The 25,366-nt window shown below is 41.5% G+C and overlaps 1 protein-coding gene and 2 pseudogenes across 1 annotated transcript in view; all 3 read left to right on the top strand.

Moving 5' to 3' along the window:
• Positions 1-23,785, top strand: LOC111981864 (zinc finger protein ZFMSA12A-like; annotated as a pseudogene).
• LOC139023355 (zinc finger protein ZFMSA12A-like) lies at positions 9,257-10,774 on the top strand (annotated as a pseudogene).
• LOC111981789 (uncharacterized) overlaps positions 16,979-25,366 on the top strand; it is a 16,538-nt gene continuing 8,150 nt past the window's right edge. The window contains exons 1-7 of the mRNA XM_070433761.1: positions 16,979-17,117; positions 17,949-18,151; positions 18,256-18,345; positions 18,564-18,659; positions 19,116-19,226; positions 19,338-19,461; positions 19,766-19,976. Coding sequence (XP_070289862.1) covers positions 17,060-17,117; positions 17,949-18,151; positions 18,256-18,345; positions 18,564-18,659; positions 19,116-19,226; positions 19,338-19,461; positions 19,766-19,976 — 893 coding nt within the window. The 5' untranslated portion in view covers positions 16,979-17,059. The remainder of the gene's footprint in view (positions 17,118-17,948; positions 18,152-18,255; positions 18,346-18,563; positions 18,660-19,115; positions 19,227-19,337; positions 19,462-19,765; positions 19,977-25,366) is intronic.

A 25,366-nucleotide genomic window follows, 5' to 3' on the forward strand; every position in this document is an offset into this window, starting at 1 on the left:
CCAGATTTGTAGAGTCCATGCCCCGACGAATTGAGGCTGTTCTGAGGACATTGGGTGCAACTCAATATTAGGAAGGTGCTCTTAATGTTTTGTACACTCAGTGTACAGTTCATCATTGCTGTGAACCCCTAATTAGGACTTTTATTTTGAAGACAATTTTTGAAGCGTAATAGGCCTACTGGTGGCAAAGGTTTCACATCCTCTTTGTTCGTCGGCAGTAACGTTGGCTAGCTAGGTTTACATTCTACCGTCTCATGCGGCGCTCACTAGCAAAGGTAGCTAAGATACTGATTGGCACATGGGCCATAATGGGTATGTATTCGTGGTAACTTATATTATATAAAACAATATTTTGTTTTTGTTTGCTACAAATCTGTCTAGGTTGGGTTTTCTAGCTAGGTGGCCAACTAGCCATGATCAGGCAGGGTCGTCCTCATTAGTGTACACTTTACTGAACGTTTTGCAACGCAAAATGAAAACGAGCGTTTCTTATTGGATAAGTTCAGGTTGTCCCGGCCCGTTTTTTTCTCCTCCGGTGTATAATGAACACGACCCTGATTTCAAGGAAGTAGCTGGGTAGCTAGCTAGGCCTACTTTGCCGTTTTTAGCAAAACCCCTTGATCTATCTAGCAGTGCCGCTACGGCGATCTGTCATGTTATTGACTAACTAACGTTCAGTTTTGAATTATGTTATTGTGTCCACTTGGGCACATTCTGTGCAAGCTAGCCTTATAGCTAATACTTAAGTGCAAGCTAAACTATAACGTTAAGTTGGCTAACGTTAGCTATCTGCTGGCAATGTTATATGAACCGTAACATTTCTTATCACTCAATGAATAACTATCTGTAGTTAAGATATGCAAAACTAGCAAATTTAGTTAGTTCTGCTATGTTAATCTTCGTACAAAATGGAATTGATTTAGCTAGCCATCTAACACACTTCACTGTACTTTTCACATTATAGATTCCCCCATTCCGCTCTCCTCCCTGCGCCTTTTGGTTCCACCTTTACGTCTGATGTCTGCATTTATGTGGCAGGTAGCACAACAGAGGGCCATTAAGCACTATGGGAAATTAGAGGAGTTTGTGACCGTGGTAACACAAACTGTCCCAGAACTTATGACTGACAGACAGAGGACCCTCCTTATTTTGGGTCTGAGAGCAAGGGTAAGAAATGCCACATTATGCCATACAGAATCACTTCAATATGCTGGGATAGTCCCACCTACTTCCTGCATCCAGTCACATACTGTTTTTGAATGGGCTTTTTAAAAAATCATGGGAACATGGGCATTTAAGATATTACATTGTATTTGTGGATTAATTTACTTCTACCCGAGGCCTTTTATGAAGGTTTTCAATTGTGTTTTTGTAATCGAAAACCATAAGGCATCAGGAAGAATTTCACATATCTCAAATTACTGTGTTTTCACGAATTTGATGATATATTGAAGCCCATTAAAAAACAGTATGAGACTTTATCCAGGAAGTAGGGGGACTTTCTTAGTGTATAGGTAAAATGTAGAAAATAGTTTTATGCAAAGTATCTGACTGGTCCACTTTTCTTGCAGGTAAACCCTGTCAGCCTCCAGACCCTCCTTTATAGAATAAAGTCTTCTCAACATGCACAGGTTGGTGAATCAAAGTATAAATATTGTGCCAAGATTGGAGCTATTGTTCTGCTGGACACTTTTATGAGATAATTAACACCCCTTTTTTTATGTTTTACTTTGTTTTACAGTCCAATGATGCAGGCATAGAATCACCTGAAGCTAACTTTTCCAAGCTCACCCAAAACTTGATTATAGACCCGGTTGAGCGTGAACACTTCGTCCAAGTAAGTAGCTGTTAATGCCAAGCTTGTCTTGAACCTACAAGGCCTTCCCACACTATGTCAGATTCAGTCTTTTACGATTATTACATGTCACACTGTGCAACGTGACCAAATTAAAATCTTGACATCAACCTGGCTGGGTTGTAAGGTTTGCCTCAGTTCTGTTGTCACATTCTGCGATTGGCTTGCGAGGCTACGTCAGTCGACTTAGGCTACGTCAGCTGGGCGTATCACGCATTGGCGTCAAAAGAACAACAAGCTGTTGCTATGTCGATTGACAGACACTGCTCCTCCTACCTCTGTGACTGAGCGGTCCTTGTAATAAAAAGCTTAACTTTCTAATTGAAGAGGCACATCACAACATAGAAAAGCTAATGCCGAATATAAGCCCCGTAGCATTGGCATTGCTCAATAAAAGCATTGCAATTTTTTTATTTTTTATTTTTTATGAATGGTGTCATTGCTGGCCGTGTTTTTATTGATACTGCAATAACTTTTTCGGAGCTTAGGGAAAGTAGAGGTACTTAAAGGAAAATTCCACCCAAAAACTATATTTTGGTATTTGTTTATTAGTCCATTGTAGGGCTGGCCGATTATATCAAATTTAATTTGAATTGATGTTTTGTGAGATATTCCAAGTAACTATCGCAAGAATCACATGTTTTTGTTTTTATGAGCGTTTATATTCACTTGTTCTCATGTTGTCTTTTTGGTTTCGTCTCCTTTGCTCCTGTGCGCCTTCTCATTTACACCAGAGATCTGTATATAATGATGAGATGCACGTCTCCACCCTAACAAAGGGGGTTGTTGTCCCAAAGGCGGGAAGGCAAGCGACAAGCTTAGGTCCAAAATAAGCCCATTGAAACGCATTGGGCTTATTTTGGACAGATTTTAGCGCGCATGAAACCGCTCGCTTCACCTCTTCCTCTGGTTTACACACACACCAAGCCCCTCTTCCTGTCACTCACAACAACAAAGATGAGAGATCACTTCTTCCTCCTTGACAAGTGGTTTCAACTCGCTATTTGCATTTGAGAGAGGAAACTAATACATTTTTAAAGAGAAATTGCAGAAAGGAGTAGTGGAGAAAGTAAAAGTTACAAGTCCATTATGATATTCTGAGAGCATCTTGGCATGTATAACAAAGCAATTAGAAATGCCAGAAGGGCTCATTTTTGTAACTTGATCACTATTAATCAGAATAATTAGACAGTGCTCTTCTCGACCATTGATGGCCTGATCAATCCTACCCTCGCAAATCTATGTGAACTTTACTCTACATCTAAATGTGATGAGTTTGCAGCATATTTCAGAGATACCCAGCCTAATGTTTATCAGTCAAGCAAGACCTGACTACCACGCAAAGGCACTGTGGATTTATTTTCCCTGGTTGACACAGACATGCTCAGGAAAGTGATATCAAAACTTAAGCCTTCTACCTGCCTTCTCAATCCTATCCCCACCTTTTTCAAAACAGTTTTTAATTGCATATCTGAAGAATTGAAAGCTATTGTTAATCACTCCCTGTTCACAGGCACTTTCCCCACTGCAATAAACTGCTATGGTGAAACCCCTTCAGAAGAAAAGTAATCTAGATTCTTCAGCTTTTAGCAATTTTCGGCTATGTTCCAAACTTCCATTCTTAAGCAAAAGTCTGGAGAAATTGGTTTTCAAACAGCTTCTTTTTTTTCAATATGGTTTTCAGGTCTAGCACAAAGACAGCCTTTGTTAAAATTGTAAATTATTTTCGAGGCAACACAGATGCCAAACAGCTCTCTGTCCTTTGTAATCTTGGATTTAAGTGCTACATTCAACACTGTTGACCATGATGTCCTTCTGGACAGACTGGAGAGGTGGGTTGGCCTCTCCGGTCCAGTTCTAATTTAACATATTTAACCAGTGAGTTAATTTAACCAGTGGTTAATTTAACATATTTAACCAGTGGGTTCTGTTCAGTTTATATATGTTACCCCTTGGCAGCGTTATCAGAAAGCACAGCATTGATTATCACTGCTATGCAGACAATACACAACTTTTTACATTAGTGTCACCAGAGGATTTTAGATCCACAGATAAATTATTCGACTGAATTAGTGATTTAAATACTTGGATGGCTCACAACTTCCTCCAACTAAATCAAGTCAAGACCGAGGTGGTACTTGTTGGAGCCAAAGCACAGAGAGAATCTGTCCGCACCTATTAATTCACGGACAAGACAGATAAAACACCAGGTAAAAAACCTAGGTGTTATTTTAGATTCTGAACTCCATTTCGACTCACGCATTAGGAATGTGACATCTTTTTACCACCAGAGGAACAATACCAAGGTGTGGCCAATTCTCTCTTGGGCTGATACAGAGAGACTCATCCATGCTTGTGTTACAACCAGGCTTGTCTACTGTAATGCTCTTCTGTCTGGTCTACCCAAGAAAGTCATTGGTTAACTGCAAAAACATACAGAAGGCTGCAGCACTGGTACTGACCAAGACCAGAAGGACAGCACACATTACACTGGTTGTAAGGTCTCGGTACTGGCTGCCTGTACATTTTTAGAATTAATTTCTATTGGTTTTTAAATCAATCCACGATTGTTCACCCCAATACATGTCAGACATGCTTTTAAGTTATGTACCTAGTAGGTCTCTCAGGTCCTCTGGCGCACTGGCCTTTTAACTATCCCAAAGCCTGGGACCAGGAGTCATGGAGAGGCAGCCTTTAGTTACTATGCCTCTGGAATAGTCTTTAAATGCCTTTTAAACATGCTTTCCTCACCATCTTAAATAATCATGCCCCGTTCAAAAAGGTAGAACTAAGAACAGATTATAGCCCTTGGTTCACCCCAGACTTGACTGCCCTTGACCAGTACAAAAACATCCTGTGGCGTTCTGCATTTGCATCGAATAGCCCCCGCGATATGCAACTTTTCAAGGAAGTCAGGAACCAATATACACAGGCAGTTAGGAAAGCTAAGGCTAGCTTTTTCAAGCAGAAATTTGCATCCTGTAGCACTAATTCCAAAAAGTTCCAAACGTAATGATGATAATTGTGGCCAAACAGTTCTATTTTTGTTTCATCAGACCAGAGGACATTTCTCCAAAACGTATGATCTTTGTCCCCATGTGCAGTTTCAAACCGTAGTCTGGCTTTTTTATTGCGGTTTTGGAGCAGTGGCTTCTTCCTTGCTGAGCGGCCTTTCAGCTTATGTCGATATAGGACTCATTTTACTGTGGATATAGATACTTTTGTACCTGTTTCCTCCAGCATCTTCACAAGGTCCTTTGCTGTTGTTCTGGGATTGATTTGCACTTTTCGCACCTAAGTACGGTCATCTCTAGGAGACAGAACACGTCTCCTTCCTGAGCGGTATGACGGCTGCGTGGTCCCATGGTGTTTATATTTGCGTACTATTGTTTGTACAGATGAACGTGGTACCTTCAGGCGTTTGGAAATTGCTCCCAAGGATGAACCAGACTTGTGGAGGTCTACAATTTGTTTTGTTTTTCTGAGGTCTTGGCTGATTTCTTTAGATTTTCCCATGATGTCAACTAAAGAGGCACTGAGTTTGAAGGTAGGCCTTGAAAGACATCCACAGGTACACCTCCAATTGACTCAAATTATGTCAATTAGCCTATCGGAAGGTTCTAAAGCCATGATATTCATTTTCTGGAATTTTCCAAGCTGTTTAAAGGCACAGTCAACTTAATGTATGTAAACTTCTGACCCAATGGAATTGTGATGCAGTGAAATAATCTGACTGTAAACAATTGTTGGAAAAAATGACTTGTCATGCAGAAAGTAAATGTCCTAACCGACTTGCCAGAACTATAGTTTGTTAACAAGAAGTTTGTGGAGTGGTTGAAAAATGAGTTTTAATGACTCCAACCTAAGTGTATGTAAACTTCCAACTTCAACTGTACATCTGGCCCTTCTTTGGACACTGTTAACAAACCTCCAAATGAGCTTCAATGCCATACAACACTCCTTCCGTGGCCGCCAACTGCTCTTAAATGCTGGTAAAACTAAATGCATGCTCTTCAACCGATTGCTACCCGCCCGCCCGGCTAGCATCTCTACTCTGGACGGTTCTGACCTAGAATATGTGGACAACTACAAATACCTAGGTGTCTGGCTAGACTGTAAACTCTCCTTCCAGACTTGCATTAAGCATCTCCAATCCAAAATTAAATCTAGAATCGGCATCCTATTTCGCAATAAAGCCTCCTTCACTCATGCTGCCAAACATACCCTCGTAAAACTGACTATCCTACAGATCCTTGACTTCGGCGACMTCATTTACAAAATAGCCTCCAACACTCTACTCAGCAAACTGGATGTAGTCTATCACAGTGCCATCCGTTTTCTCACCAAAGCCCCATATACTACCCACCACTGCGACCTGGATGCTCTCGTTGGCTGGCCCTTGCTACATATTCGTTGCCAAACCCACTGGCTCCAGGTCATCTTTAAGTCTTTGCTAGGTAAAGCCCCGCCTTATCTCAGCTCACTGGTCACCATAGCAACACTAGTAGCACGCGCTCCAGCAGGTATATTTCACTGGTCATCCCCAAAGCCAACACTTACTTTGGCTGCCTTTCCTTCCAGTTCTCTGCTGCCAATGACTGGAACGAATTGCAAAAATCACTGAAGCTGGAGACTCTTACCTCCCTCACTAACTTTAAGCATCAGCTGTCAGAGCAGGTTACCGATCACTGTACCTGTACATAGCCCATCTGTAAATAGCACACCCAACTACCTCATCCCTATATTGTTATTTATCTTCTTGCTCTTTTGCACCCCAGTATCTCTACTTACACATTCATCATCTGCACATCTATCACTCCAGTGTTAATGCTAAATTGTAATTAATTCACCTTTATTGGCCTATTTTTTTGCCTTACCTCCCTAATCTTACTACATTTGCACACACTGTACATATATTTTCCTATTGTGTTATTGACTGTACGTTTGTTTATCCCATTTGTAACTGTGTTTTTGTCGCACTGCTTTGCTTTATTTTGGCCAGGTCGCAGTTGTAAATGAGAACTTGTTCTCAACTGGCCTACCTGGTTAAATAAAGGTAAAATAAAAATAACCTGCCGGAGAACCTGAGGGGGCCGAAATAGTATATACACTGCTCAAAAAAATAAAGGGAACACTTAAACAACACAATGTAACTCCAAGTCAATCACACTTCTGTGAAATCAAACTGTCCACTTAGGAAGCAACACTGATTGACAATACATTTCACATGCTGTTGTGCAAATGGAATAGACAAAAGGTGGAAATTATAGGCAATTAGCAAGACACTCCCAATAAAGGAGTGGTTCTGCAGGTGGTGACCACAGACCACTTCTCAGTTCCTATGCTTCCTGGCTGATGTTTTGGTCACTTTTGAATGCTGGCGGTGCTTTCACTCTAGTGGTAGCATGAGACGGAGTCTACAACCCACACAAGTGGCTCAGGTAGTGCAGCTCATCCAGGATGGCACATCAATGCGAGCTGTGGCAAGAAGGTTTGCTGTGTCTGTCAGCGTAGTGTCCAGAGCATGGAGGCGCTACCAGGAGACAGGCCAGTACATCAGGAGACGCGGAGGAGGCCGTAGGAGGGCAACAACCCAGCAGCAGGACCGCTACCTCCGCCTTTGTGCAAGGAGTAGCACTGCCAGAGCCCTGCAAAATGACCTCCAGCAGGCCACAAATGTCCAGAGGTAGCCTGACTGCCATTAGGTACCGAGATGAGATCCTCAGACCACTTGTGAGACCATATGCTGACACATGCACATTTGTGGCCTGCTGGAGGTCATTTTGCAGGGCTCTGGCAGTGCTCCTCCTTGCACAAAGGCGGAGGTAGCGGTAGACCCTGTCACACTGAACAAGCCAAGACGTCCGACAATTGTTTACGACCTAAGAATTTGCCCACCACGTGAACATTTTGTCTGGGATGGCAAAATCGTGGCATAAGGCAGCTAAAATCATGCAGTCTGTGCGGGCCTTTACTTGAACATTTTCTCTGGCCTGAATCAAGTTAGTTATGATGTTCGTGGAAAATATAGTTGTTGAGATTCAGTAAGATTGTTAATCAAGATAGCATTTGAATAGTGAATAGGCCTACGCTATTATAAATCATAACTAGTCATTCACTAACTAATTTGTCTAAACTGCGTTTACACAGACAGCCCAATTCAGATTTTTTTTCAGTCATTGGTATTTTGACCAATCAGATCTGATGTGAAAAAATCTGGTGTGATTGGTCAAAAGTGTAAGCAAATATCAGAATTGGGATGCCTGTCTATGCCACAACACGTAGCCTTACATGCCACAACACTGATTCTTGTTCTGTGGGTACTGTGCTAGCCTGGGTGCCAAGACAGCAGAAACAGGCTTGGCACCCAGGCTAGGATCATTCAGGGTCTATAAATATAAAACAATAATTAATTGGTCTATTATTTTCCCTTTTGCATTATCTCACTGACTCTCCATCTTTTCAGGTGGTGTTTCCTGAAGAATTCAGACCTGATTTTGACCAGGTGCTTCAGGAACTGGTCTGTGACTTCCTCACTCGGCTGGAAGAGCTGCTTACACTACCAGACTTTAAGCAGGTGCAGAAATCACTTTCGTAAGACAGTCTTGAGACAACAGCATTCAAATTAATAACTGTAATTGGCCTGGAATCTATTTTGGCATTTTATTTGTGTCCCTATTTTCCCTAGACTGCATTGTTGCTGAGTGCTGGCTCCTCTGGCCTAGATGAATGCCTGCTGTCTTTCTCTCACTCAGAAGATCTCCAGTTTCTACTCCAGAATTACAAACAATGCAGAACTTTGTACACAAACAGTAAGTTCATAGAAAAGTATAAATTTTTGTATGTATAATTTTAGCACCACATGGTCAGATAAGGTTTATTGATGTAACAACTGCATCTGAGGATCATAATCTGATTTATGTGCAGGAACTTCCTCTCACCATGTTCCTTACCTCTCCTATGTTCATTTGAAAGGGATTTAAAGTTGGAAGGATTAGCCAAATAAAGTGATGGATTGAAATGTAAATTATGGATTTGAGAAGTTTTGTCTCTAGGTGTTCAGAACACTCACCTAGATATTACTCAAAGTGTGTTTTTAATGTATTTGTTTTTGTCTGTGCAGTTTCCTCCTCTGACATTCCTCAGGAATCAGATATTGAATCTGATGCCTTCCCTGACCAGTTAAACCGTACCAATCTGGACACTGGTGTGGGATGAGGACTGGGATACAAAGCAGAGACTGCCAAAGGATGAGTTGGCATCACATTTAGTGGAAATGGGAGCACAAGAGATATTATAGGCTGCGATGAAACTGTGATGAAGGGAATGAAGATGATATTGATGTAGAGGATGACCCAACACAGAAAAAGGTATGAGAATAAATGTATTTTTGTTTTTCAAATGGTACAGTTGGTAAATAACCATTTGGATTTGGACAGTCTATCAAACAAACTTACCACTTAACCCAGTGTTTGTTTGCCTTTCACAGGGCTGTTCTGGTCTTTCTCCTACCAGTGCATGCAAGGTGTGATACAGTGAGACCTCACAGACTTTTAGTCAAGTACATTTACCCTTTGGATAGCCTCAGCTGACCATTGTGGGCAATGGTAGGGGAAACTTCCTCATGAGTTCAATATTTGTATTCATTTTTCCGCAGACACGTTGCAGGGTATCGTTTCAGGTGTTGACTCCCCTTTCTTCAGCTTCAAATGAGTGTGCCCCATCTACTTCCAATTCATCACACATGAACAATTTCCACCAGTGTCCTCAGTGTGGGAAAGTGCTTTAATTATCAGTCTCAACTTGTCCAACACCAGCAAATTCACTGTGGGGATAATCCATTCAAGTGCTCCAACGGGAATAGATTCAAATTCTTTACAAGTTGTCAAATCATAAGAGGATGCAATGTGTGGCCCTGCCTTTAGCTGTCTGAAGTGCTGAGATTTGGTTCTCTGCGTGAGAAATTGAGACACCAGTGTCCACACAACGAAGTCATGTACATCTGTCCACAGAGCGGGAAGAGTTTTAAGACGCCACAGCAACAACCATTCCAGTGCCCTGATTGCGCAATGGCCTTTCCGAAATGATCAACTGCATGCTCACGAAAAAATTCACGGAGTCGCCCAAACTCTTGACTGTCACACATGTGGAATTACCTTCAAACTTGCCCAGCCTCGTACACCACGTGGAGCCCCCCAGAGGTCGGATCTGAGGCCATCGTCGCACCTTCCAAAGAAGAAGAAAGGATTGCAGCTTCCGAAAACTCACCATTGTCACCATGTGGAAAGTCCTTGTAACAAACCGACGCCTTAAGGATCACGTGCGTACTCATTTGAATTATCGTCCCTTCCCCTGCTCCTACTGTGGTAAATGTTTCAACCAAAAGGTAATCTCAATGTGCACATAAAGATCCACACAGGAGAGACCCTACATGTGCTCTGTGTGTGGGAAGACCTCACTGTCAGGCAGATGGATCTTGCTAGGGAGACACCAATCTCTTCATCAGCGTGGCTTGTGGAGAAGAGCCTCTTTACACAAATATTCAACGTGTAGAGGTCTTCGCCCTGATCAACAACTCGTTGTATTTTTCAGCGTGAGAGCAGTTTCACTAGTTGGACATCTTAATATCTAGTTCACCAACCTCGCTATTTGTGTAGGCACGCATATTTTGCGAGCGTGTGGCGAGTCCGCTGTCCACTTGGTACAGACACTGCTGAATTGTTCAGAAGGTCCAGATTTTTCTCTCTTGCGGCCCGAAATAACACCTTGCGTTAAAGTGACAAAATTGCTGAGACCTTACAAGTCTCAAGCCACGAGAGAAAGCAGCATATTCATGCGTCACCTCCGTATGCGGGCGATATACGCGGTAATGAATGTGCCATCAAGCGCAATTCACAAGCCAAGCTATCACCCAGATGAAGACACGGAGATCCTACTAACTGCGCACTGCCCATGGCTGGACATGCGATCCGCCATGCTGGAACCAATGCGGCGCCCGCCTATGGCTGGACATACGTGTCGGCCGCCGTGCTGACATTAGATGTGCCGTGTTGAGCGCAGCAAATCTAGTCATGACAGGCCTTAACATTTAAACAGAATGTCTAATGGCACATCGAGTTGGCAATGTTTCCGAGACAATTATGGCCATGGAGAGAATCTAGGAAGGCGTCCTTCAAAAAATTGTGTGAACGCTGCCCTGCGCATTAGAAGAAATTCCCAAATACTTCCCCCCCCCCACGGCGCCTACCTCGCACTATTGAAGTAGCCCCTCTTAGTGCGTACGTTGGGAGTGCAATTCGGCTAGCCGAAAGTGGCCCCAAAGCAACCAAGTTATGGGGAAAGATCAATACTAGTCCAGAGAGATTAATGGGTGTTCTAATTATTGTTAACACGGAAACAACGACATTTTTCATTGTAGGTTTCAAACAAACCCTCTGCAATGGCTTCATGCACGGAATTTAATTGGAACAACTAAGAATTTATCATTAACACAGAAACAAAGGAATTGTCCAATGTAGGTTTTCCAGAAACGTGCAGCAATGGCGTCATTCACGGATGGGGGAGGGGCTTTGGTAGGTGAGGTGGGGTGTAGACTCTCTAGTCTTTCTCTATACATCATGTCTCAGAACCTCATCAAGTAGCTGATTTGGTTGCCAAGGTTACCGGACCAGTTAAGAAGCTACTTTATAGTTTCATGTGATATTCTGTTTTTTTCATTACAAATATTATTCCTTTACAGATGTATTAGACATGTAGAGCTGTTTGCATGTACACATGTTTATGTAATAGGAGTGGTAGTCATGGATAGAGGTTGAACTGGTGAAATGCATGTGCAATTGTAATATAAGTATTTACTCTAACAGTAATAATGATAATGTGTTATTTGATAAGCGTATTTCTAGACTTTCAAGGAATCTAGAAAAATGTATTTTCTGGTGTTATATTTGGAGGGTTGTGATATTCTTTGTTATACCTATTATTAAAGGTTTTAATACTTAAGCTTCTATTTATTTATTTTAGGGGCACTCAGCACTGTGCTCTCTCTGTGTTACTTGTGACCAACCTGCACAATCGCATGCTATCACAAGGCCATTAGGTTGTGTGTTCTGTTTTCTGGGTTATTGGCTGCTCACAACTAGGGTTGCAAAGGGTCGGAAACATTACGGGAAATTTCCGGAGATTTTCCATGGGAAGTTAAGCCCGGGAATTTTGCTTAAATTCATCAAAAAAGTTAGCTCATAAAAGTGAACCTTTTTTTGTTGTGGGATACACATAAGGCATTTCTAGGTCTCGTGGCATATTTTGGTTAAACGATCTCCAATTCAATGGAATTGCAACCCTCTGCATGCACAGTGCACTCTTCCATCACATGTACAGCTGATTCTCAAGATCTTGCACACAAATGAGATGCTATTGAGCCCACACTACTACACTGTCTGAGCCAAGGACTACATGCTTTCTGGTAAGTTTTGATTACAATACTGGGTGGGGTGAATATATTTTATATGGCATACATTATTTTTTGTTAACTAGTAAACAGTAGCCTACAGCAAAGTGTGTTTAAATCATTTCTAACTTGTTAACAATTTCTGCTAGTTAGCTTTTGCTACCATGTGGGTTTTCGCCTGCTAACTGAAGTGTTAATTCACCTGTTTCCATACATGTTTCATTTAAAACATTTATCTTACAAAGAAGTTGTTTAATCTAACTGTTTAACTATATCTGTACATGGAATTGTATTTGTTGTTTTTTTACTCCTTTTTTTTCTAATATTTACAGGAAAATGCCACGGGCACTGTCTGATGTGTGGAGACATTTCACTGCAGCTGATGTAGAAGGAAAAGCTGTGTACATTTGCAAATACTGTGCCAAATCATATGTGAAAAATGCAACAAAGATGCAGAATCATCTGGCCAATTGCATAAAGTTCCCTCAGCACTCATAACAAGCAACCTCTGACAAAAGTCCCTCTACTTCTATTTGAGGTGAAAATGATGAATCAGACACCTTATCGATAGCAACAGCTCATGGTCCTCCTGGAATCAGATGTTTGTTTGACTCAATGGAGGAACGTAGCCAGAGAAATGCTAATGAATGTCTTGCTCGAGCTTTGAATGCAACTGGTTCACCTCCTGATGCGCACAGGCAATGTGTATTGGAAGAGATTTCTGAATGTTCTTCGCCCAGCATACACCCCTCCAACCAGACATGCTTTTTCTACTAATTTGCTAGATGCAGAGTTCAACAGAGTTCGAGTGAAGGTCAAGAAAATCATAGAGAAAGCAGACTGTATTGCAATCATCTCTGATGGGTGGTCGATTGTTTGTGGGAAAGGAATAATTAACTACATCTCCACCCCTCAACTAGTATTCTACAAGAGCACAGACACAAGGGACAACAGACACACCGGTCTCTACATTGCAGATGAGCTGAAGACAGTCATCAATGACCTTGGACCACAGAAGGTATTAGCTCTGGTGACAGACAATGCTGCGAACATGAAGGCTGCTTGGTCTAAAGTGGAGGAGTCCTACCCTCACATCACACCCATTGGCTGTGCTGCTCATGCATTGAATCTGCTCCTCATGGACATCATGGCACTGAAAACAATGGATACACTCTACAAGAGAGCAAAGGAAATGGTTAGGTATGTGAAGGGTCATCAAGTTATAACAGCAATCTACCTCACCAAGCCCAAGTGAGAAGAATAAGAGCACCACATTGAAGCTGCCCAGCAACACCCGTTTGGGTGGTGTTGTCATCATGTTTGACAGTCTCCTGAAGGGGAAGGCATCTCCAAGAAATGGCCATATCACAGTCTGCCGATATGGAGAGCCCCATCAAGAGGATCCTCCTGGATGATGTATTTTGGGAGAGAGTGGTAAGCAGCCTGAAACTCCTGAAACCTATTGCAGTAGCCATTGCACGGATTGAGGGAGACAATGTCATCCTGTTTGATGTTCAGACTCTGCTTGCAGATGTAAGAGAAGAAATCCGTACTGCCCTGCCCACTTCACTGTTGCTCCAAGCAGAGGAAACTGCAGTTCTGAAATACATCAAAAGGCGTGAAGAATTTTGCCTGAAGCCCATACACGCCGCAGCGTACATGTTGGACCCCAAGTATGCTGGCAAGAGCATCCGGTCTGGTGCAGAGATCAACAAGGCCTATGGTGTCATCACTACCGTGTCTCGCCACCTTGGCCTGGATGAGGACAAGGTTCTTGGCAGTCTGGCGAAGTACACTTCCAAGCAAGGGCTATGGGATGGAGATCCAATATGGCAGTCGTGCCAAAATATCTCATCAGCCACCTGGTGGAAGGGACTTTGTGGATCTGAGGCTCTTTCCCCTGTTGCGTCCATCATCCTCCAAATCCCACCAACATCAGTCGCCTCGAAGCGCAACTGGTCCTTGTTTGGGAACACATACACCAAAGCACGCAACAGGCTGACCAATACAAGGTTTGAAAAATTGGCCATCTGGGCAAATTTTAGGCTTTTCGAGCCTGACAACGAGCCATCCTCAACAGGGTTGGAAAGTGACCGTGAAGATGAGTCCTCAGTCTGATGTTCAAGAGGTGCACATTGAGGAGGTCCAGGGAGAAGACATGGAAGCCTGAGAGGAAGACAACCAAAGCTTTAGTTTCTAGACTATCATTTTACAGATGTATGTTGAAAACGTTTTTGGTAGATGCGATGGATCATTGGGGATCATTCAATATTCCCTTTTGTTGTTCAGTGAAATCATCCCATGTGAAGAGTCAACTCATTTAAAGTTGAATTTGTAACTAAATTGTTTTATTTCTATTGGAAGGATTTAATGATTTACAACTGTTTACTTATGATAAGGTAAAAGGTTTATGTTAATGTGTCCATATATGGTAAATACAGTTGAAGTCGGAAGTTTACATACTTAGTTCGGGGTCATTAAAACTAATTTTTCAACCAATCCACACATTTCTTGTTAACAAACTATAGTTTTGGCAAGTCTGTTAGGACATCTACTTTGTGCATGACTCAAGTAATTTTTCCAACAATTGTTTACAAACAGATTATTTAATTTATAATTCACAGTTTCACAATTCCAGTGGGTCAGAAAATTACATACACTAAGTTGACTGCCTTTAAACAGCTTGGAAAATACCAGAAAATTATGTCATGGCATTAGAAGCTTCTGATAGGCTAATTGACATCATTTGAGTCAATTGGAGGTGTACCTGTGGATGTATTTCACGATCTACCTTCAAACTCAGTGCCTCTTTGCTTGACATCATGGGAAAATCAAAAGAAATCAGCCAAGACCTCAGAAAAAATAAATAAATCTGGTTCATCCTTGGGAGCAATTTCCAAACGCCTGAAGGTACCACGTTAATCTGTACAAACAATAGTACGCAAGTATAAACACAATGGGACCATGCAGCTGTCGTACCGCTCAGGAAGCAAGGAGCCCTACAAACCTGACTGTTACACCAGCGCTGTCAGGAGGAATGAGACAAAATTCACCCAACTTATTGTGGGAAACTTGTGAAAGGCTCCCCGAAATGTTTGACACAATTTAAAGGCTATGCTACCAAATACTAATTGAGTGTATGTACATTTCTGACCCACTGGGAATGTGATGAAATAAATCATTCTCTCTACTATTATTCTGACATTTCACATTCTTAAAATAACGTGGTGATCCTACTAAGACAGTGAATGTTTAATAGTATGCCAGCAGCATACCACCCTGCATACCACTGCTGGCTTGCTTTTGAAGCTAAGCAGGGTTGGTCCTGGTCAGTCCCTGGATGGGAGACCAGATGCTGCTGGAAGTGGTGTTGGAGGTCCAGTAGGAGGCACTCTTTCCTCTGGTCTAAACAAAGATCCCAATTCCCCAGGGCAGTGATTGGGGACACTGCTCTGTGTAAGGTGCTGTCTTTCGGATGGGACGTTAAACGGGTGTCCTGACTCTCTGAGGTCATTAAAGATCCCATGGCACTTATCGTAAGAGTAGGGGTGTTAACCCCGGTGTCCTGGCTAAATTCCCAATCTGGCCCTCAACCATCACGGTCACCTAATAATCCCCAGTTTACAATTGGCTCACTCATCCCCCTCCTCTCCCCTGTAACTATTCCCCAGGTCGTTGCTGCAAATGAGAACGTGTTCTCAGTCAACTTACCTGGTAAAATAATGGATAAATAAAAAATAAAATAGGATTAAATGTCAGGAATTGTGAAAAACTGAGTTTAAAGGTATTTGGCTAAGGTGTATGTAAACTTCTGACTTCAACTGTATATCCAATGCAAAAGACCATCTACATTTAAGTGATATTAATTCCCATATATTCTGTAAATTCCCATGTAAAGTTTTCACCACTGAATATTCCCCAAAATGTGCAACCATACTCGCAACACACGGTTTATTAAAACATTCACCCTCTTCCATACAGTTTCATAGAATTGTGGGTGTAATCAGCATTTTCTTCCTGAATAGTGTACAGTGAATTATATGAACAGGGTTTAGTGTGTGTGACTGCCATGCTCTATATTGGCACGAAGTGATTAGCAATGGAGTGGCATCATGAACAACACAGGTAAACACATTTGTGGATACCTTTTCAACTATCAGAAATGACCAAATTCCCTATGGTCCCTTGGTCTGACATATCACAGAGAATTATGACTCCAATCCCATGAAGCTCCAGTAGGTCAAGTGGCTCGCATAATATAAAATGTAAGTATATAACGAATGTAAGCCCTACCCTTACATAGTTGTCCTTGATAGGGACACATCTTAGGCTGCCATTGATTATGACTATTCAATTCACAATCACAGCATGAGGAAGTGATTAGTAGGCATACTATTTTAGACAGATATGGTCTATAATGGTATGGTCATGATGATGTAGATGTCTCATGGTGATCTACAATGCCCTTGTTACAGATGTCTTAGATCTCTTATTATACTAATGATGAAGTTAATGGTTACATGTAAATACAGTTAGTAATAACTAAAATGCAGATTGTATTGGCAATAATCAAGTTCATAAATACATATATCTATTGAACAGCTTGATAGTTAAATATTACACATTTAGCATAATTGATGACTTTTATTTTGAAGACTTTTTGGACACTGATGTTAAAATAGTACTTGGTGGCAAAGGTTTCACATCCTCTTTTATGGTGGTAACGTTAGCTAGCTAGATTTACTTTCTACTGTCTCATGCGGCGCTCACTAGCTAAAGTAGCTAAGATATTGATTGGCACATGGGCCATAATGGGTATGTATACGGTATTCGTGGTAACTTGCAAGATAGAAAACAATATTGTGTGTTTGCTAGCTAGCTTTCTAACCTAGGTGGGCGTAATAACCAGGTCGCTAGCTAGCTATGACCAGGGTCGTATAATAGCAAACCGTAGCTAAACGTTTTGCAACGGAACATGTAAACGAGCGTTTCTAATTGGACAAATTCGGGTCTTCGCTCCATGTTTCGGGTCAGTATTCTAGCATTTGGTGTCTAGTGAAAACGACCCTGACGTCAAGGAAGTAGCCGTCTATCTAGCTAGCTATTGTGCGGTTTCTAGCAAAACCTCTTGTATATCTAACGTTAGCTAGCTGTGCCATTCGATATTTTTAAGCAATAAGACCGAGCGGGTGTGGTATATGGCCAATATACCACGGCTAAGGGCTGTTCACGACGCAACGCGGAGTGCCTGGATACAGAGCATTGCCGTTGTATATTGGCAATATACCACAAACCCCCGAGGTGTCATTGCTATTATAAACTGGTTTCCAACGTAATTAGAGCAGTAAAAATACATATTTTGTCATACCCGTGGTATACGGTCTGATATACCACGGCTGTCAGCCAATCAGCATTAAGGGTTCAAACCACCCCGTTTATAATATGTTATTGACTAGCTAGCTAGCTATTATTATGTTATTGAGTGTCCACATGCAAATTCGGCGCAGGCTATTGTCTGCTGGGATTGTTAAGACATTTGTTATGACAATGTTATTATGACATAACGGTAGCTAAGATATGCATAGCTAAACGTAATTGATTTAGCTAGCCATCTAACAGTAACACACTGTGCTTTTCACATTATAGATTCCCCCATCCCTCTCTCCTCCCTGCGCCTTTTGGTTCCACCTCTACGACTGATGTCTGCATTTATGTGGCAGGTATCACAACAGAGGGCCATTAAGCACTATGGGAAATTAGAGGAGTTTGTGACCGTGGTAACACAAACTGTCCCAGAACTTATGACTGACAGACAGAGGACCCTCCTTATTTTGGGGCTGAGAGCAAGGGTAAGGAATTCTGTCTAATCTTTCATACAGAATCACTTCAATTGGTGAAGAACAGAGAATAGTTTTATGCAAAGAATCGAACTCCATCACCACTTTTCTTGCAGGTAACTTTGGGGCGATTTTCTGCTGAACACCCTGTCAGCCTCCAAACCCTCCTTTTTTCTATAAAGTCTTCTCAACTTGCACAGGTTCAGGTTGGTAAATCAAATGTCATAGTACAATGCCAAGATTTTAACTTTTTTCCCCCTGCTGGACACTTACATGAGAATTAACACCCTGATAATTCAGCCACATTAAAATCAAGAGCTTAAGTTTGTTGGTATGGACAGTTGTGTGCCATTTGTCACCCCCTTTAACACCAAGTCTAAAAATGACCATCTGGTTTCGGTGTGTTTTCCACGTTGTTTTACAGTCCTATGATGCAGGCATGGAATCACCTGAAGCTAACTTCGCCAAGCTCACCCAAAGCTTGATTACAGACCCAGTTGAGCGTGAACACTTCGTTCAAGTAAGTAGCTGTTCATGTCAAGCTTGTCTTGAACCTGTTTTACTTTAACATTTTCTTTAGCCTGACTCAACCTAATAATCATTTATTTTGCTTATATAGCACTTCTCATTACAAAATAGAATCTCGAAACGCTTCAAAAGCAAAACAAACCGGCACAACAAATAATCCAAATGGAAAGTGAATGGTGTCTAGTCCGCTTCAGATAGTTGAGGCAGTTTGGAAAGGCAGTCTCTGCCATATGGCTTGACTGGATCGATGGTACAGCCAGGGAGAACCTATTATTAATGTCCTTGAAAAATTGCATTTCGTTGTATGATAAGTCATAACTAGTAGACCCTGGCAAGAGAGAAGAAAAGACTTGGCACCCAAAGTAGGATCATGCAGGGTCTCCCAACCAATCATTAAGTAGGCTAACCGTTTTCCTTTTGCATTATCTCGCTGACTCCATCTTTTCAGGTGGTGTTCCTTGAGGAATTCAGACCTGATTTTGACAAAGCGCTTCAGGAACTGGTCTGTGACTTCCTCACTCGGCTGGAAGAGCTGCTTACACTGCCAGATTTTAAGCAGGTACAGAAATCACTTTCGTAAGACAGTCTTGAGAGAACGGCATTCAAATTAATAACTGTAATTGGCCTGGAATCTATTTTGGCATTTTATTTGTGTCCCTCTTTTCCCTAGACCGCATTGTTGCTGAGTGCTGGCTCCTCTGGCCTAGATGAATGCCTGCAGTCTTTCTCTCACTCAGAAGATCTCCAGTTTCTGCTCCAGAATTACAAACAATGCAGAACATTGTACACAAACAGTAAGTTCATAGAAAATGACTCTCTTTTTTTTTTACACATCATTTTAGCACCACATGGTCAGATAAGGTTTATTGATGTAACAACTGCATCTGAGGATCATAATCTGATTTATGTGCAGGAACTTCCTCTCACCATGTTCCTTACCTTTCTTGTTAATTTTAAAGGGATTTAAACTTGGATGGATTAGCCAAATAATAAACAATTTGACAGATTAAAATGTAAATTATGGATATGAGATAAGTATTCAGAACAGCCTGGCAGATATGACATTTCTTTTTAACGTATTTGTTTTTGTCTGTGCAGTTTCCTCCTCTGACATTCCTCAGGAATCAGATATTGAATCCGATGCCTTCCCTGACCAGTTAAACCGTACAAATCTGGACACTGGTGTGGCTATGAGGACAGCACATTTAGTGGCAATGGGGAGCACAAGAGATATTATAGGCTGCGATGAAACGTGTGATGAAGCGAATGAAGATGACATAGATGTAGAGGACGAGTCAGCACAGAAAAGGTACAGTGCCTTCAGAAAGTATTCACACCCCTTGACTCTTTCCAAATGTAGTTGTTACAGCCTGAATTTAAAATGGATTACATTTAGATGTTTTGTCACTGGCCTACACACAATACCCTACACCTAAATTATGTTTTTAGAAATGTTTACAAATGAAAAGCTGAAATGTCTTGAGTCAATAAGTATTCAACCCCTTTTTTATGGCAAGCCTAAATAAGTTCAGGAGTAAATATTTGCTTAACAAGTCACATAAGAAGTTGAATGGACTCACTCTGTGTGCAATAAGTGTTGAACATTATTTTTCAATGACTACCTCATCTCTGTACCCCACACATACAATTATCTGTTCGGTCCCTCAGTGAATTTCAAACACAAATTCAACCACAAAGACCAGGGAGGTTTTCCAATGCTTCACAAAGAAAGGCAACTGTTGGTAGATGGTTCCAAATAAATAAAAAGACAGACATTGAATAGCCCTTTGAGCATGGTGAAGTTACTAATTATACTTTGGATCATGTATCAATACACCCAGTCACTACAAAGATACAGGCGTCCACTCAGTTGCTGGAGAGGAAGAAAACTGCTCAGGGATTTCACCATGAGGCCAATGGTGAATATAAAACGGTTAGAGTTTAATGGCTGTGATAGGAGAAAACTGGGGATGGACAACAACATTGTAGTTACTCTATCATACTAACCTGATTGACAGAGTGAAAAGAAGGAAGCCTGTACAGAATAACAAATATTCCAAAACATGCATCATGCTTGGCCTCCTGAATGGCGCAGCAGTCTAAGGCAATGCATTGCAGTGCTAGAGGCGTCACTAGAGACCCGGGTTCGATCCCGGGCTGTATCACAATCGGCCGTGATCGGGGGAGTCCTATAGGGCGGCGCACAATTGGCCCAGCGTGATCCGGGTTAGGGAAGGGTTTGGCTGGGGGGGCTTTACAAGTAGGCCGTCATTGTAAATGAGAATTTGTTCTTAACTGACTTGCCTGGTTAAATAAAAAATAAAAATACAAGGCACTAAAATAATACTTACTCAGTAGCAGTCTCAACATTTTCAAGCATACTGGTAGCTGCATCATGTTATATGTATGCTTGTAATCGTTATGGAGTAAACGGAATGGAGCTAAACACAGGCAAAATTAGGCAAAATAGAGCACAGGCAAAATAGAGGAAAACCTGGTTCAGTCTGCTTTCCACCAGACACTGGGAGATGCAGGACAATAACCTAAAACACAAGACAAAATCCACACTGAAGTTGCTTACCAAGAAGACCGTGAATGTTCCAGAGTGGCCGAGTTACAGTTTTGACTTACAGCTGTAATCAGTGCTAAAGGTGCTTCTACAAAGTATTGACTCAGGGGTGTGAATACTTATGTAAATGAATTATTTCTGTATATAATTTAATACATTTGCAAACATTTCTAAAAACATGTTTTCACTTTGTCATTATGGGGTATTGTGTGTAGATGGGTGAGAATTGTTTTTATTTAATCCATTTTAAATTCAGGATGTAACAACAAAATTTGGAATAAGTCAAGTGGTGTGAATACTTTGAGACACTGTATGTGAGAATTAATTTATGCATTTTTGTTGTTTGAAACAACTTTACCACTTGACTTAGTAATGGTCATCAATTTGCATTTCTGTTTTGTGCCTTTCACAGGGCTGGTTCTGGTCTTTCTCCTACCAGTGTCATGCAAGGTGGTGATACAGGTGAGACCTCACAAACTTTTTGTCAAGTACATTTACCCTTTGGATAGCCACAGCTGACCATTGTGGGGCAATGGTAGGGGAAACTTCCTCATGAGTTCAATATTTGTATTCATTTTTCCGCAGACACCGTTGCAGGGGTATCGTTTCAGGTGTTGACTCCCCTTTCTTCAGCTTCAAATGAGTGTGCCCCATCTACTTCCAATTCATCACACATGAACATTTTCCACCAGTGTCCTCAGTGTGGGAAGTGCTTTAATTATCAGTCTCAACTTGTCCAACACCAGCAAATTCACTGTGGGGATAATCCATACAAGTGCTCCAACTGCGGGAATAGATTCAAATTCTTTACAAGTCTGTCAAATCATAAGAGGATGCAATGTGTGGGCACTGCCTTTAGCTGCCTGAAGTGCTGGAGAGAGTTTGGTTCTCTGCGTGAGAAATTGAGACACCAGTGTCCACACAACGAGTCCATGTTCATCTGTCCACAGAGCGGGAAGAGTTTTAAGACATCACCACAATATCCATTCCAGTGCCGTCACTGTGCAAGGAGCTTTCCCGAATCGAATCAACTGGATGCCCACGAAAAAAGTCACAGTGTCGTCCAAACGCTCGACTGTCACAAATGTGGAATGACCTTCAGCAACTTGCCCAGCCTCGTGCACCACGTGGAAGCCCATAAGAGGTCGGATCTGAGGCCATCGTCGCACCTTCCAAAGAAGAAAGGATTGCAACTTCCGAGAACACACCATTGTCACCAATGTGGAAAGTCCTTCGTAACAAACCGRCGRCTCAAGGATCACATGCGTACTCATATGAATTATCGTCCCTTTTCCTGCTCCTACTGTGGTAAATGTTTCACTCAGAAAGGTAATCTCACTGTGCACATAAGGCTCCACACAGGGGAGAGACCSTACATGTGCTCTGTMTGTGGGAAGGCGTTTCCATCAGGAGGGGATCTGCAGGTACACCAGCGCTTTCACACTGGGGAGAGACCTTACCAATGCAAAGAGTGTGACAAACGTTTTTTTAAGTCGAGCCATTTAGTCGTCCACATGCGTGGGCATAGGGGAGAGCGTCCCTACACTTGTAATGAATGTGGAAGGGGTTTTATCCGGAGAACTTGCTTAAAAAAACATTTGCTGGTTCATTCAGGGGAGAGGCCATATTCATGTCTTCGTTGCCCGAATACTTACAAACGCAGTTCACACCTGAACTATCACATGAAGAAAAATCATTGAAAGTTGTGTGTATTTACAATATGCTTTTTTTGGTAGAGCTTTTGTAATAGTGGCATTAGTGGAGATGCAGGAAGTACACCCAGTACCAAACTAATTTATCATATCCTCAACACTTTAAAGCCTTGTTTCCCAGTTCAAGTGGAAGTTCAGTAATTTACTGCTTGACGATTCCTCACCCTTTAAGTAGTCTATGGGCCAGGAGACACTGTAATCTGTGCTTCAGTTTTCTTTAAACAGACACTACAAACTAACAAGCTAACTTGAGCCCCCACTAGCTGACAATCAATTTAAGTGATATGGGGCAACCATGAAATGTAAAACAAATTGCTAAATTACCTTATGCTAATGTAAAACCAATAATATTGGATTTATTTCTGGTGATTTGGATATTACATTTAGAACAATTGCATAATTGACCCTATCACTCCCTTTGATTTGTAGTTAGCGGTGTTTAAAATTAGCTTAAGTTTGTAGTGGCTACTTAAAGAAGACTGAACCATAGATTACAGGTTTTCCTGGCCCATAGACTACTTTCAAGGTGATGAACTATCTAACATTAAGTTGTTAAATAGTGAACTTGCCATTTTTAAAAATCACTCTGCATAATAGTCGAGGATGAAAACCAGGGGAGTGGCTTATGTACATATTGAGGCTGTTCCTTCTATTTGTTTCTGTAATGTTATATGGAGTTTTGGTGAAACTGTTTAAATGTTCAGCACCTGGATTTATTTCCATGGTGATATAGTGATTTAGTGTTCTGTTGAATGCAGTATAATCGGCAGAATCTACTCTTCTGTAATTGAGTTATGCATTCATATATCAATAAACATATCCATCTAAAAATGCCAACCGTTTAGCCTTTGTGTAAACATTGTGTCATTCCAAAACATTAAAGTAGATGAATGATTGAGTCAAGCATTTTCATAATCATTACATGCTGGTGTGCTCCCATCTGGCACTGGCTTACAGGGTTATCGTACAGGTGACTGTTCAGAACTGGGACGGGACTGCCCTAGATGTCCTGGTTGGACCAGAGGATGCCAGAGGGCCCCCGACTGTGCTTCGTGAAATCAAACAAGCCAAAGCTCAGAATGATGGGTAACTGCCAATATACAGGAAACACTTGAGTAAATGAGGGTTACAAAGTATATTGAAAGCAGTTGCTTCCACACAGGTGTGGTTCCTGAGTTAATTAAGCAATTCACATCCCATCATGCTTAGGGTCATGTATAAAAATACCCAGTTGCCCATTATTTTGGCTACAATGGCTGGAAGAGATCTCAGTGACTTTGAAAGAGGGGTCTCAAAGAAGCATAGGGGGTTTAAAGGGTGTCTCACCAGATCTCAACCCAATTGAACACTGAGACAGGCGTTTCCACCAACATCAACAAAACCCCAAATTGTGGAAGTTCTTGATCAAGAATGGTGTCACATCCCTCCAATAGAGTTCCAGACACTTGTATAATCTATGCCAAGTGGCATTGAAGCTGTGCTGGCAGGCCCAAAGCCCTATTAAGACACTATGTTGGTTTTAGGAAGTTACCTGTATCTTCCTTCGCTTCTATCAGTAACATGTTCTCATTTTGCAGTGGGTAAAACATATGAGCTGAAACAGATATCTCTATCACCCCATCCAGAAACAACATGATTCAATCAGCACAGTTCACATAGGTTGTGTTTACACAGGCAGCCCAAGTCTGATCTTTTTCCCACTAATTGGTCTTTTGACCAATCTTTTTCAGAGCTGATCTGATTGGTCAAAAGATTAGTGAAAAATATCAGAATTTGTCTGCCTGTGTAAATGCAGACATACAGGTTTCACAGAGGTTCTTCCAAGTTGTTTACTACAGAGGAAGTGGTTATTATAATTTTTTGACAGTTTACCCATCTTTGAGGAAAAATGTATTTAAAGTATAGGGCGTGTTACTTTTTTCACCACGACCGCCGATCAGAGTTTACCCATCTATTTGTTTTACCACTACATCACATGCAGACGAGCTTCAAGTTGGGACTGAGTCCTCCAGCTGGGGGGTAGTGTCTCATCCAGACCTGACACTATGGACCTCAGGACCAGTTTCCTAGAAGAAAGGTGATATCTTCTGTGTGAATAAAATAAATACAATTCTTCTTCACAAAGTAATGCTGATGATTATATTGAACACCCAGAAAGGAAAATGTATTAGATACATCGCTACTCTGCTACAGAACGTTTGTCATTTGTTCTTCTCTGTGTGTCAATCTTGCAAATGGTCTCATTGAAGCGATTTCTGCAAATGAAACAATATACACAAAGTGGTGGGGGCATTTTCTAACCTTCAGAAAGCGTACCTGGTCATATGATCAAAATAAAAACTTGCAGACTTGAATACCTTTGCAGTTGCACTGTAAGAGTTGGTTGTGTATTACATCAAATCTACTGTTTTCACTAAC

The sequence above is a fragment of the Salvelinus sp. IW2-2015 genome, linkage group LG3 (genome assembly GCF_002910315.2).
Source record: "Salvelinus sp. IW2-2015 linkage group LG3, ASM291031v2, whole genome shotgun sequence".
Taxonomy (NCBI): Eukaryota; Metazoa; Chordata; class Actinopteri; order Salmoniformes; family Salmonidae; genus Salvelinus; species Salvelinus sp. IW2-2015.